Source organism: Scyliorhinus torazame, chromosome 1 (assembly GCF_047496885.1).
Source record: "Scyliorhinus torazame isolate Kashiwa2021f chromosome 1, sScyTor2.1, whole genome shotgun sequence".
NCBI classification, from domain to species: Eukaryota; Metazoa; Chordata; class Chondrichthyes; order Carcharhiniformes; family Scyliorhinidae; genus Scyliorhinus; species Scyliorhinus torazame.
Window position 1 is genome coordinate 30,880,017 of NC_092707.1, and position 14,740 is coordinate 30,894,756.

A 14,740-nucleotide genomic window follows, 5' to 3' on the forward strand; every position below is an offset into this window, starting at 1 on the left:
GCAGTAGGTGGGAGAACGCCGTGATCCGCGTATATCAAGATTGGAGTGCGGAGGTGGCGAGAAGGAGGGCAAGCTTTAATCGGGCCAAGGCGGTGCTGCACAAAAGGAAGGTTAAATTTGGAATGCTGCAGCCGGCAAGACTGTGGGTCACACATCAAGGGAAACACCACTACTTTGAAACGGCAGAAGAGGCGTGGACATTTATTGTCGAGGAGAAACTGGAACAAGCGGGCTAGAAAAAGAACGTTTGGGATAAAGTGGTGGGGTGATTACGTGGGGTGAAGGGGGGGGGAAATGGGGGAAGAGATGATTTCCCAAGTTGTTAATCCTGCGACCCTGTAACTTTTCTCTCTTCCCCATGTCGTGGGGGAGGGGGGAAGGGAGGATGGGGAGATGGGGGCGCCGGCCATTGGGGGCGGGGCCAAATGGGTAGCGCGGGCTTTGTTCCCGCGCTATGGTAATCATGGCGGGAACAGGGAAGCAGGAAGGAGGGGGCCTCGCACAGTGGGGGCCGAGGTCACGGGGAAACCGAGGTCGGCCAGAGTTTGCTGACTTCTGGGAGCAACATGGGGGGTGCAATTACGCTAGAAAGGGATCTAGCGGGGGGGGGGGGGGTTAACTGGGTTGCTGCTGCTGGGGAGAAGGGGGAGCTGGTATGGGGTGGGGTGGTCGGGGCGGGAGGGCGCCGTTGGGGGGAGATACGGCTACGTGGGAACCGGGAGAGGAGCCGGATTGAAAAAGGAGATGGCTAGTCGACAAGGGGGGGGTGGTAAAGAGCCCCCCCAACCCGGCTGATCACGTGGAATGTGAGAGGGCTGAACGGGCCGATTAAGAGGGCACGGGTACTCGCACACCTAAAGAAACTTAAGGCAGATGTGGTTATGCTGCAGGAGACGCATCTGAAACTGATAGACCAGGTCAGACTTCGCAAAGGATGGGTGGGGCAGGTGTTTCATTCGGGGCTAGGCGCAAAAAACAGGGGGGTGGCTATATTAGTGGGGAAGCGGGTAATGTTTGAGGCAAAGACCATAGTGGCGGATAGTGGGGGCAGATACGTGATGGTGAGTGGCAGATTGCAAGGGGAGGCGGTGGTGTTAGTGAACGTATATGCCCCGAACTGGGATGATGCCAATTTTATGAGGCGTATGTTGGGACGCATCCCGGACCTAGAGGCGGGTGGAGATTTTAATACGGTGCTGGACCCAGGGCTGGACAGATCGAGGTCCAGGACCGGAAGGAGGCCGGCTGCAGCTATGGTGCTCAAGGACTTTATGGAGCAGATGGGAGGAGTAGACCCCTGGATATTTGGTCTAGGAGTAAGGAGTTTTCGTTTTTCTCCTATGTCCACAAAGTCTATTCACGGATAGACTTTTTTGTTTTGGGAAGGGCACTGATCCCGAAGGTGACGGGGACGGAGTACACAGCTATAGTTATTTCGGACCACGCTCCACATTGGGTGGACCTGGAGATAGGGGAGGAAAAAGAACAGCACCCACCCTGGAGAATGGACATGGGATTATTGGCAGATGAGGGGGTGTGTTTAAGGGTGAGGGGGTGTATTGAAAGGTACTTGGAACTCAATGACAACGGGGAGGTTCAGGTGGGAGTGGTCTGGGAGGCGTTGAAGGCTGTGGTTAGAGGGGAGCTGATATCTATCAGGGCACATAAAGGAAAGCAGGAGGGTAGGGAAAGGGAGCGGTTGTTGAAAGAACTTTTGAGGGTGGACAGACAATATGCGGAGGCATCGGAGGAGGGACTGTACAGGGAAAGGCAAAGGCTACATGTAGAATTTGACTTGTTGACTACGGGTAAGGCAGAGGCACAATGGAGGAAGGCACAGGGTGTACAGTACGAATATGGGGAGAAGGCGAGCAGGTTGCTGGCCCACCAACTGAGGAAAAGGGGAGCAGCGAGGGAGATAGGGGGGGTGAGAGATAAGGAGGGAGAGATGGAGCGGAGAGTGTGAATGGAGTGTTCAAGGCATTTTATGAAAGATTATATGAAGCTCAGCCCCCGGAAGGGAAGGAGAGAATGATGTGCTTTCTGGATCAGCTGGAATTTCCTAAGGTGGAGGAGCAGGAGAGGGTGGGACTGGGAGCACAGATTGAGACGGAGGAAGTAGTGAAAGGGATTGGATGCATGCAGGCGGGGAAGGCCCCGGGACCAGACGGATTCCCAGTGGAATTCTATAGGAGTTATATGGACTTGCTGGCCCCGCTACTGATGAGAACCTTTAATGAGGCTAGGGAAAGGGGGCAGCTGCCCCCGACTATGTCAGAGGCAACGATATCGCTCCTCCTAAAGAAGGAAAAAGACCCGCTGCAATGCGGGTCCTATAGGCCCATTTCCCTCCTGAATGTGGATGCTAAGATTCTGGCCAAGGTAATGGCAACGAGGATAGAGGATTGTGTCCCGGGGGTGGTTCATGAGGACCAAACTGGGTTTGTGAAGGGGAGACAGCTGAACACAAATATACGGAGGCTGCTAGGGGTAATGATGATGCCCCCACCAGAGGGGGAAGCGGAGATAGTGGTGGCAATGGATGCCGAGAAAGCATTTGATAGAGTGGAGTGGGATTATTTGTGGGAGGTGCTGAGGAGATTTGGCTTTGGAGATGGGTATATCAGATGGGTACAGTTGCTGTATAGGGCTCCGATGGCGAGCGTGGTCACGAATGGACGGGGGTCTGATTATTTTCGGCTCCATAGAGGGATGAGGCAGGGATGTCCTCTGTCCCCGTTATTGTTTGCATTGGCGATTGAGCCCCTGGCCATAGCATTGAGAGGTTACAGGAAGTGGAGGGGAGTACTCAGGGGAGGAGAAGAACACCGGGTATCTTTGTATGCGGATGATTTGTTGTTGTATGTGGCGGACCCGGCGGAGGGGATGCCAGAGATAATGCGGATACTTGGGGAGTTTGGGGATTTTTCAGGGTATAAATTGAACATGGGGAAAAGTGAGTTGTTCGTAGTGCATCCAGGGGAGCAGAGCAGGGAAATAGAAGATTTACCGTTGAGGAAGGTAACAAGGGACTTCCGGTACTTGGGGATCCAGATAGCCAAGGATTGGGGTACATTACACAGGCTTAATTTAACGCGGTTGGTGGAACAGATGGAGGAGGACTTTAAGAGATGGGACACGGTGTCCCTGTCACTGGCAGGTAGGGTGCAGGCGGTTAAAATGGTGGTCCTCCCGAGATTCCTTTTTGTGTTTCAGTGCCTCCCGGTGGTGGTCACGAAGGCTTTTTTCAAGAGAATCGAGAAGAGTATTACGAGTTTTGTGTGGGCCGGGAAGACCCCGAGAGTGAGGAGGGGATTTTTGCAGCGTAGTAGGGACAGGGGGGGGGGGGGTTGGCACTACCGAGCCTAAACGACTATTACTGGGCCGCCAATGTTTCAATGGTGTGTAAGTGGATTGGAGAAGGGGAGGGAGCGGCGTGGAAGAGATTGGAGAGGGCGTCCTGCAGGGGGACTAGCCTACAAGCAATGGTGACGGCACCGTTGCCGTTCTCACCGAAGAAATACACCACAAGCCCGGTGGTGGTGGCTACATTGAAAATTTGGGGGCAGTGGAGACGGCATAGGGGAAAGACGGGAGCCTCGGAGCGGTCCCCGAAAAGAAATAACCATAGGTTTGTTCCGGGGAGAATGGCTGGGGGATTTGGAGCATGGCAAACAGCTGGGGTAGTACAATTGAGAGATCTGTTCGTAGATGGGACGTTTGCGAGTCTGGGTGCGCTGACGGAAAAATATGGGTTGCCCCAAGGGAATGCATTTCGGTATATGCAACTGAGGGCTTTCGCGAGGCAACAGGTGAGGGAATTCCCGCAGCTCCCGACGCAGGGGGTGCAGGATAGAGTGATCTCAGAGACATGGGTGGGGGATGGTAAGGTGTCGGACATATATAGGGAAATGAGGGACGAGGGGGAGATCATGGTAGATGAGCTGAAAGGGAAATGGGAAGAAGAGCTGGGGGAGGAGATTGAGGAGGGGCTGTGGGCTGATGCCCTACGTAGGGTAAACTCATCATCCTCGTGTGCCAGGCTAAGCCTGATACAATTCAAGGTTCTACACAGGGCGCACATGACTGAAGCACGGCTCAGTAAATTTTTTGGGGTAGAGGATAGGTGTGGAAGATGCTCGAGAAGCCCAGCGAATCACACCCACATGTTCTGGTCATGTCCGGCACTACAGGGGTTCTGGGTGGGGGTGGCAAAGGTGCTTTCGAAGGTGGTGGGGGTCCGGGTCGAACCAAGCTGGGGGTTGGCTATATTCGGGGTTGCAGAAGAGCCGGGAGTGCAGGAGGCGAGAGAGGCTGATGTTTTGGCCTTTGCGTCCCTAGTAGCCCGGCGCAGGATATTGTTAATGTGAAAGGAAGCCAAACCCCCGGGTGTGGAGACCTGGATAAACGACATGGCAGGGTTTATAAAGTTAGAACGGATCAAGTTCGTATTAAGGGGTTCAGCTCAAGGGTTTACCAGGCGGTGGCAACCGTTCGTCGACTACCTCACAGAAAGATAGAGGGAATGGAAAAGAAGAAGACAACAGCAGCAACCCAGGGGGGCGGGGGGGGGGGGAGGAACCGGACGGACTATCAGGGATGTCATTGTATATGTATAGACACTTGTTATAGGTAATGTATATTGGATTGTTGGATTGTATCTTTGGAGAGTAACTATTTTTGACAAGGCAGTTGCCACTCAGTTTTGTTTATGTTTTTGTTTATATATTATTTATTTATTTGTTTAAAATTGGCCACGGTTATTTATATTGCTTTGTTGTTGTTCAAAAGAAAAACTATGTACTGTTATGTTTGGCCACAAAATTTTGAATAAAATATATATATTTTTAAAAATGGGCTCCCCCGTTAGGATCTCTTACAAACTCTCTCTCTCCCTCTCTCTTCCTTCCCCCCCCCCCCCCCCCCCCCCCCCCCCCCATTTTCTTCCTGCTGTTGTGTCACAAGACATTTTCTTTGCAAACCAGCCAGTTACCAAACACGATCATAAAAGTGATCAGATTAAAGTGGTTGGTGGGGGCCTCTTCCCAGCTGGGATCCCATTGCCCAAAGTGATTCAGTTTAACAGCTTGGTCCTCACCCACCTAAATAATTAGCTTATGTCTCTGAGTGTCTTTGAGTAGTTCAGGAGATGGCAATTCGCACACATTTAAGCTTATTGTCCTTGGTGGACTTGATCAGTCCAGCCTGACTCCATTCTTTGTAAATTGTCAGGTGAAGTTATCCAAATGTTTTGCCATTTTGAGACCTGTTGCTTAAGTCATTTGAGCATTTTTAAGACTTGTTCTGTGGCCGGCGCAGGCTTGGAGGGCCGAAGGGCCTGTTCCTGTGCTGTCCTTTCTTTGTTCTTTGTGGCATCAGCCCATTCAAACAAACTAAATTTGTGATATAAACAGGGTTTTATTACAATTATTCATTGAACAATTTTGTATTATTTTTCTGACTTGTATGAAAAACCTTTGGATTAACTCTCCCACGCCTGTAACTTGTTCTCCCTGACGATTAAGCATGACGAAAACTGATTATGTGACAGGGTGTCACACCTCTACCCTTGATCACTCTAAATAATATCCTACTGGAGATGGTTAGCAAATTCTGCTACCTTGGGTCCACGACGATAGACAACCTGTCTCCATGCAGGAATCACAGAGGGGAAACAGCTGCCACTTTTGGCTGACCTGAAACGTGGATGGAATAATACCAAGCTTTTAGGACCAAGATGCTGGCTAATGAGGACTGTTTTCTCAGCACTTTGTTGCAGGACTGTGAAACATGGACAACATGCAGCTATCAAGACAAAGTTCAACAATTTTCATCTTTGCTGTTTGCAGTGCATTCTGAGCATCTTGTAGCTGGGCAAAATCATGGTTGTGCCAGTCCTTTCAAAGCCAATCTCCCAAGCAGGGGCTGGTTTAGCACACTGGGCTAAATCGCTGGCTTTTAAAGCAGACCAAGTCAGGCCAGCAGCACGGTTCAATTCCTGTACCAGCCTCCCCGAACAGGTGCCGGAATGTGGCGACTAGGGACTTTTCATAGTAACTTCATTTGAAGCCTACTTGTGACAATAAGCAATTTTCATTTCATTTCATTTCAAGGACGTTGGTTGTCATCAAGCAGAGGCAGCTTCGCTGGCTGACAATACATGCCCAAGGATTTTCTGTATATCAAGGTTGTTAGAGCCAGAAGATCAGTAGGACGGCCCAAGCTCCACTTCAAGGGTGCTTGCAAACATGAAATGAAAACCCTAAATATCAATTTTTGCACTTGGGAGGCACAGGCAGACAGCATAGGAAAATGGCAACATCACCCCGAGTTGGCTTGTGTCACCGCAACATTCAGTGATTGCACCTGCTTGGCAACAGCACCAACGCTGAAAAGACTACCCTCAACACATAGTAACCACTTCATATGTGGCACTTGTGGCTGAATCTGCCTCTCATGAATTGATCTCTTTAGCCATCAGCAGAAATGCACCATATGAAGCCACACAATCCCCAACGGATTTGTTTTGTTTCATATCCATCATCTTGTGTAACTGGAACAACACTCTTTTTTAAAAATCTGTTGGCCACAGAGCCTACCTGAGAATTGTCATAAAAGTTTCTGTGGGACACAACACTAAATTTTACAGATTTCTCCCTGTGAAGAACTGCAAGAGGACTTTAAGCTGTTGAATCTTTTGTTTTCTCTTTCAACACTTTATCTAGATATATTGATGATATTTGTTTCTGTCTTTTTTTATAATAATCTTTATTGTCACAAGTAGGCTTACATTAACACTGCAATGAAGTTACTGTGAAAAGCCCCTAGTCGCCACACTCCGGTGCCTGTTCAGGTACACAGAAGGAGAATTCAGAATGTCCAATTCATTTAACAAGCACTTCTTTCGGGACTTGTGGGAGGAAACAGGAGCACCCGGAGGAAACCCAAGCCGACACAGGGAGAATGTGCTGACTCCGCACAGACAGTGACCCAAGCCAGGAATCGAACCAGGGGCCCTGGAGCTGTGAAGCAACAGTGCTATCCACTGTGCTATCTTAAGCAAGGATTATTTTATCCCTGGTATTCACGTAATCTAATGCATTCCGCTTCAAAAATTTCGGTTAATCTTGCGATTTGTTTCAAATTAGAGATTAAAATTGGATAAACAGACAAATGTATCTGTTGTAAACTGAGAATACTGATTTTACCCCTCTGCATGCATTTATTTTGATCATTTTTTGAAAGTTTGGATTTGTACTTTCTTTGCCTTGATTTGTGTTTTTCCTACCCCCATTTTGTGACAATTGTGCAGAGGAGTGTCATGTGAACACGTTGCATCAATATTCCATGGTGTAGTCCATTAATAAACAAATGTCCTGAACCATGCCCTGTCCCTTTTGTAGCTGTTCTTTCCAGGTTTTCACTAAAAGCCAATTTGAAATGAAAGATTAGAACATATTTAAAATCATTATCATTTTCAAACAAAATCTATTTTTACCAACTTACTGCAGGAGACCTACAGCTACACCTTCAAGTAATGATCAACCACCTCCGCCCTGAAGACAGGATAAAGTTGGTAAGAGAAACAAGAGACAGTGTCTTAACTTTTCATTGGTGAATGGAATGACTGATGTGTGAAAACACCACAATGCTCAAGAGTATCCAACCCAAGTTGCTGAAAATCACACTGGTGATAGCCAAAGCTTGGGAACCTCCTGTGCACAGAGGGTTGCTGCTCAGGTTTCACATAGCTAAATTTGTACTGCTTATTGCTACAAAGCACTGAAGTTCCTGTTAGTTTCCAAGCAGGGCCAGCATGCAAAAGCATGCAAATTTGTTTGAAGTAGTGTGATAAATTCCTGCCTTAATGTGTCTGTGTCTCATTTTAATGAGCCAAGCTGGACAGTCAATCAGAAAAGTCTCCTAAGGTCTTAGTACACTGGTATCTGATTAGAGTGTGCCAGTAAATGTTGATCCTCTTCCAATTTTCTATCACCAGGCATGTCAATGTAGAATAGATGCAGCATAGAAGGAAGCCATTCAGCTTGCTTTATCTGTGTCGGCTCTCTTTCCCCATAGTCCTGAAAATCTTTTTTTCTTCATATACCTAGCCAATTCCCTTTTAAAAACCATGTTTGAATTTGCCTCCACTCGCATGTTGAGGTAGTGCATTCCAGATCCTAACCACGAGCTGCCTAAATGGTTTTCCCTCATGTCTCCCTTCACCCTGTATCGCTGTCCTCTCATTCTTGACCCTTCTGCCGTTGAGAACAATTTCTCTCTACCTACATTGTCTGGACCTTCATAATTTTGAATATTTCTATCAAATCTCCTCTTAACCGTCTCTCCTCTAAGGAGAACAGCCCCATCTTTTCCTATCTATCCACATAACTAAAGTCCCTCATCTCTGGAATAATCCTTGTAAATCTCTGCATTCTCTCTAAATTCTTCCTAAAATGTGGTATCCAGAATTGGACACACTTCTCCATTTGAGGCCAAGCCAATATTTTATTAAGATTCATCATAAATTTCTTGCTTTTGCATTCTATACCTTTATTTATCAAACCTAGGATCCCAAATGCCTTTTTAACTACTTTCTCAGCCTTCAATGGTTTGTGCACATTTATTAATGATAATAACCAAGTAGGCTTACACTGCAATGACGTTACTGTGTAAATCCCCTAGTCAATTCCTAACCCTTCACAGGCTGTTTAACACTCAGAAAAGAAGTGGCGTTTAACTTGAGTTGATAAAACCTGTGTCTACCGATTGCTCAAATTTCATTTTGTAAACCCAGTTGCCCTAAACAGCCCCCAAAAAAAGAGGGGGGATGAAAATAGGCCAATTTTAGAGTCTGAGTAAGAGGCATTACTTCGCTTTGTGGGAAGGTTATTGGAAACGTGCTGGTATAAGTGATCTGAAAGATATCATTATCCAGTGAATTAATGTCACGTTTTGTTTTAATACGCAATGAGTTTATTGAAACATGATCGCTGGAGGTTGGAGAGGCAGCTCCTGGCGTTAGGTCGCAATACTTGCATCACAAGGACGGTACGGAGAGAGATGGAGGGGCTCTCCTGGAGAACCATGACTCCTGCCTTTCCCACCCCCCTGCTATCAATCAGAGCCCAGCACCCAGTCAGAGTGAGGAGAGTCAAGAGGCAGCAGTGTCTGTGCAAAATTACCGTGTCTTTAAAAAAATATATAACGTATTTTATATATATTTATTTAGAGGTGGATGTATCTCCTTGAGATGATTATATATCTACCTCACTCTCTAATGAGAAATACAATCTTGCCACAATCGTTATTTTGCCCTCTGCAAACTGCATCATTCTGCACAGAAAACTCGTATCACAAACCAACAATTCAGCAATTAACTCATTGTTAGCAAATGAATGATTGAATTCTCTTTAACACACTTCAGACCAGGAAAATAAAGAGTGTCAGTAAGTATTGACCTGGGTTAAAATTGCACCCTGTTTTTTTTTTTGCCCTGTGCTGTATCTCATTTAGTTCCCGCTTTACAATCTATCCAGTCTATTTGCCAGGATCTGACCTTTGCAAACCCATCCAACTTCATTAGCAGATCGGGTCATCGCAACTGTGCCAGCCATGGAAACATGGATTCTTTTATCAATAGCCAGTAATTAAAATGTCAATGTTTAATTTTCAGTAGACTCCCATTCTCTTCCAGAATTCTTTTCCCTTAATAAGAGTGTAATCGAAGAGAGAGAAAGCTACAGAGAGTGAGAGGAGAGGAGGGGATCTAATGTTTGGGGCTTGTTCAATCGATACGACAGTGAATTGATCTGCCTCTGAAATTAAATTTATTGGGGTCATGGGTTTATTTGCTGCTGATACAATTGTTAAATGGAGAACATTCATTTTGAATAGCAGCATTTATTAAACTTCCACTGAATTAGAAAAAAAAAGAAAATCCCCTAGTCGCCACACTCTGACGCCTGTTCGGGTACACTGAGGGAGAATTCAGAATGTCCAATTCACCTAACAAGCACATCTTACAGGACTTGTGGGAGGAAACCCACGCAGACACAATGAGAACGTGCAGACTCCGCACAGACAGTGACCCAAGCCGGGAATTGAGCCTGCCGTTGTGAAGCAACAGTGCTAATCACTATGCTACCATGCCGCCCCTTGCATGCCAGACCCCCCTGCTCCGTATCCCATTTAGAATTGTACCCCTTTATTTTACATTGCCTCTCCTCATTCTTCCCACCAAAATCAATCACCTCTCTGTATTAAATTTCAGCTACTACATTCAAACCATCCAGCTGTCTAAGTCCCCAAGGTTTACCACTCCAATCCTCAAAGTTCACAATACTTCCAAGTTTTCTGTCATTGCAAATTTTAAAATTGTGCCCTATACATCCTAGCCCAGGTCATTAATATGCATCAAGAAAAGCAGCGACCCCAAAGAGTTTTTTTTCAATCCCCACTTTCCCCAATAGTTGATTGTGAAACAATTGACGTATGTGGGTTTGAGCCTTTCTTATTGAAGCAGCAATTACAAGAAACTTTTCCTGAGCAGAATAGTCAGCAGATTAACAGCAATAGGAATAATATGTTTTAGTCAGGAGCAAAAATACTTTTGCTGAAATTCTTTGGAACTGGTTTGCTCCCACAGGCTGTACGTCTGGAAAGCATGTCTGCTGGTCGAATCCGATACATGGTAGTTGTCTATACTAGTGGACACCAAGATACAGAGGAGAATGTTCTTCTGGGAATTGACTTCGCAAGCAAGGCGAGGTATATGGTGTGTTAAGCATTTATGGGGAGGGGACAGGGAGGAAATAGAGGAGGAAAAGAAAGTTTAGGTAGTGGGAACTAAAAATGAATTTTCAGCTCTTTGTATAAAAGTGTTTTGATATTTTGATTAGATGACACCAGGAATAAGAAATGTTAGTTATGAGGAAAGTAAGGTAGTGGGACTATTTTCACTGAAGCAGTCTGAATGGGAAAACTATTTCCAATGGCTATAGGTTCAGTGAAGAGGGCTCATAATTTAAAATTGTACCCGAGAGAGAGGTTAGGTGAAATTTGTTTATAAAGGATTGTTGGAGTGTAGAGTGCTTCACCACTGAGTTGGAGACCATTACATTTTTAAGGAGACATTTTATAATTTTAGGAAGGTGGTGCTAACTACTGTAATTCATTTGAGTAATTTAGTCTCTACAATTTGCATTAAGATTGTTTGCCTTCTCTGAATAGTTTTTTCAGGTGCCTTTGTAAAACAGATGCATGACTTGTTACGAAACTGATCATCATATTTTAATGGTGACCTTCTGTTCTTCCTAGTAATACATGTACAATCGGAATGACTCTTCCATTGTGGAGTGACACAAAGATTCACTTGGATGGAGATGGGTAAGGAATTGGATTCCTTATTCATAATTAAGCAAAAAATAATAGGAATGGCTAAAATCATAATTATTAATATAGTATGTACCTTAATATGGTGTAGCGTTTATCTCGGTCTTTGGCTTATAATTTTGTGTTTAAATACAAAGAATTTCTTCACGTTTAGCCAACCATTTTATGCACAATACAAGTGGTAAGTGGTTCCCCCCAGTTTTTCGCGGGGTTTTAGGAAACTTACAAGACTCATAATTTCCGACACTGAAATAGCCCCAGTATTTTTAATTAAACTTATTAATGCTTAGTTTCTGTGAAATTCTGCATTGTATCAGTGAAATTCTGGAAAAATCTAACCTTGGATAAACCCCTGCCCCAATATCCATTCAAAAACTTGGCCTGCTGAACGTTTTCAAACCTTATAAAACTACTTCTTAACCTTAATTCTTTACAAAATTTCAGTGGAAAAGGTTAGTCAGTGTTGTTCAATAATAGTGTACTTCTTTATTAACGCACAAAATGCCAGGTTTCCAAAGAATTGGCAGGCTTCGTTTATATTGATTACATTTTATGTAGTTTTTACTGACGCGGTCTCAATAAACACTTCCATTAGTAAAACAAATGTTGCTGAAATGTCCAAAATATTATTTTAACAATCTGAATAAGACTTCAAGGTTGTAATGCAATTTATAAAATAATTAGTTTTTTTCATAATTAGTTCAAGTAACAGTTGAAGTAAAGGAAAGAAATTCCAGGATGGAGCATTTACATTTGACCCTGTGATTGTATTGAGGATGTTTAAATCGGGAATAGTATGGGTTACATGCAATATAGATTTCCCTTCAGCATTTTGACTGGGAAGCGTTTTAACGGGCAGTTAATACTAAAATTTTAGTAGAGTCCAAAACTGCTTCCATGTTTACAAATTATATCGTCAAGGGGAAGCATGTAGATGAAATAAAGGATGGGGACTAAAGTTGATCTTTGGGAATTTCAGAGACCATGATTTGCAGGTGAGAAGAGGCACAAGACCAGAACTACTTCATGAATAACATGGAGGAACTCTACAAAGTGCAACAAAGTACACTTATCATTGCTTAACCGTGATTAAAGTATTTCTGCTTTTAATGCTTCTTTTACACATGCCTTGCAACTAGGGGCTGGTTTAGCTCAGTGGGCTAATCGGCTGGCTTGTAATGCAGAACAAGGCAACAGCGCGGGTTCAATTCATGTACCGGCCTCCCCGAACTGGCGCCGGAATGTGGCGACTAGAGGCTTTTCACAGTAACTTCATTGAAGCCTACTTGTGACGATAAGCTATTATTATTATTATTACTAAGCAGAAACTCAGTTCTGACCAGGTGCTCTGCTTGAAGCATTGTCCTATCTTTTCCTTTCAGATATATTTTGTAATTCCAATGTAATCCAACCTACAGCCAAGCTTCTGCCAATTCATTCTTAAATGAAAGTTAGAGCCTAAGCTTTTCTTCTCCATTCCTCCAGCATTATGGCGGTTTTGAGAGTGCCCTCCACTGGTTCATCAGCTTATCTTCTGTCTGGCAGCATAAAATGTATTTGCCCACAAATTACATTACAATGGGGGTTTTTCACTGTTTCCCAGTTAATTCTGGATGCAGCGGTAGTCTAACTGTCTGCTTTTAGCATTCTGTGGAAGACGTGGTAGGGTGGAGAATAACGCATCTCTTTGGAACAAGTGCTCTGAGTATTGTTTTGCACAGGCTCTACAGAAGGAATCACAATTTTATGTTTTTTTTTAAAATGCTACTTTTCAGGCAGAAAATATGCTGCCTACTTTTCAACAGGTTCGCAAGGCCTGCTGCATCACCCAAAACCCTTCTTGTGATGGGGCTTCCCAGTGGCTACTCACCCCCCTTTTCCCCAATGGTGGTCCACTTCCTATATGATGATGACATTGAAACTAAAAAGTTGGTGAGGATCACAGGGTCATTTGTCTCGGACACATATTTCCTCCAACCACCAGAAATGTACTCCAACCGAGGTGGGGTATGGATAGATGAGGTCTAGGAGCAATGTAAAGTAGCTCTGCCTTTTTGTGACTGTGTATTTGGCCCCTGCTTGGTACTTTATGACTTGAAGCATTGATTGCCACTTGTGCACATTCCATGTTAATGTACTGCTGTTTATCTATGATTTGTTTTCCACATTACAAGGTTAAATGATACCAAGCTGTTGAATATGTTGGTTTGATTGTGAAGGAAATGGCAATTTTACTGCAAGACAAATTGCGTATCCTTCTGTGCCACGTTTTCTTACTTTTGTACTGTTCACAAGCCCTTTTAGAACTTGCTGTTACTGAAAGCCATTGTTTTGCTTGACACGAAGCAAACATAATAAAAATTGTGGCTAGCAGGCATACTTTTTTAAAAATATATTTTACTACAAACATGTATCAAAACAGGTTACAGCAAATAAACACCTCGGGAAACATACTTCCCAGCAATCAACTATACAGTCTATAACATTTTTGTCCCATTTTCACCATCTACCCCCTGGCGACAAACAGTTCCTCAAACATGGTCACAGACATCCCCTATCTTTTCTCAAAGACCCTACAGAGCCCCTTAACTCATACTTTGCTAGCAGGCATACTCAACAAGGCCAATGAAGTAAACCCTCTGAAGTGCCTTCAAACCTCCACAGCTACAAAAATAATTTTTCCCTAAATCCACTAGTGAAACACACTAGCAATAGTGAATACGTTTGTAATGTAACATTTGTAATGCATTGAATAAGCTTGTTCCCAGCACTAAATTCTGAAATTGCACTTCTCAGAATATTGTCTCTGGTGTTTTAAATAAGCTGTTGATATCTGGATAGTGTTAAATAGCAATTCTCTTTTGCTTCAGTGGATTCAGTGTGAGTACAGTGGATCGTATTCATATATTCAAGCCTGTTTCAGTACAAGCCATGTGGTAAGTAATGTATTTTATTCCCAAATGTTGTTTTATTGACTGATTTATATAATTTACTTGATTTTGTGAAATGATTAGTCTATCTTCTAATGTGTACATCTGGAGTATTGTGAAAATGCCCTTATTTTTGGTGTCTATAATCAGTGATCCTTAACATCCACTAAAACTGTTAGTTGTGACTACCTCTATTTGAATTACTTCAGGTAAAATATGTCCTCCATCCCCCCAAAATAATTTTGGAGAAATACACAATACAAGGATAAGAGTGGTCCGAGGATGAATGTGCTAAATTGGGGGAAGGCTAATTATAACAATATTAGGCGGGAACTGAAGAACATAGATTGGGGGCGGATGTTTGAGGGCAAATCAACATCTGACATGTGGGAGGCTTTCAAGTGTCAGTTGATAGG

The 14,740-nt window shown here is 44.2% G+C and overlaps 1 protein-coding gene across 1 annotated transcript in view; it reads left to right on the forward strand.

Moving 5' to 3' along the window:
* Positions 1-14,740, forward strand: part of LOC140394774 (protein phosphatase Slingshot homolog 1-like) — a 127,372-nt gene that overhangs the window by 64,179 nt on the left and 48,453 nt on the right. Inside the window, exons 4-7 of the mRNA XM_072481994.1 lie at positions 7,512-7,576; positions 10,649-10,770; positions 11,320-11,388; positions 14,265-14,330. Of these exons, the coding sequence (XP_072338095.1) occupies positions 7,512-7,576; positions 10,649-10,770; positions 11,320-11,388; positions 14,265-14,330 (322 nt within the window). The remainder of the gene's footprint in view (positions 1-7,511; positions 7,577-10,648; positions 10,771-11,319; positions 11,389-14,264; positions 14,331-14,740) is intronic.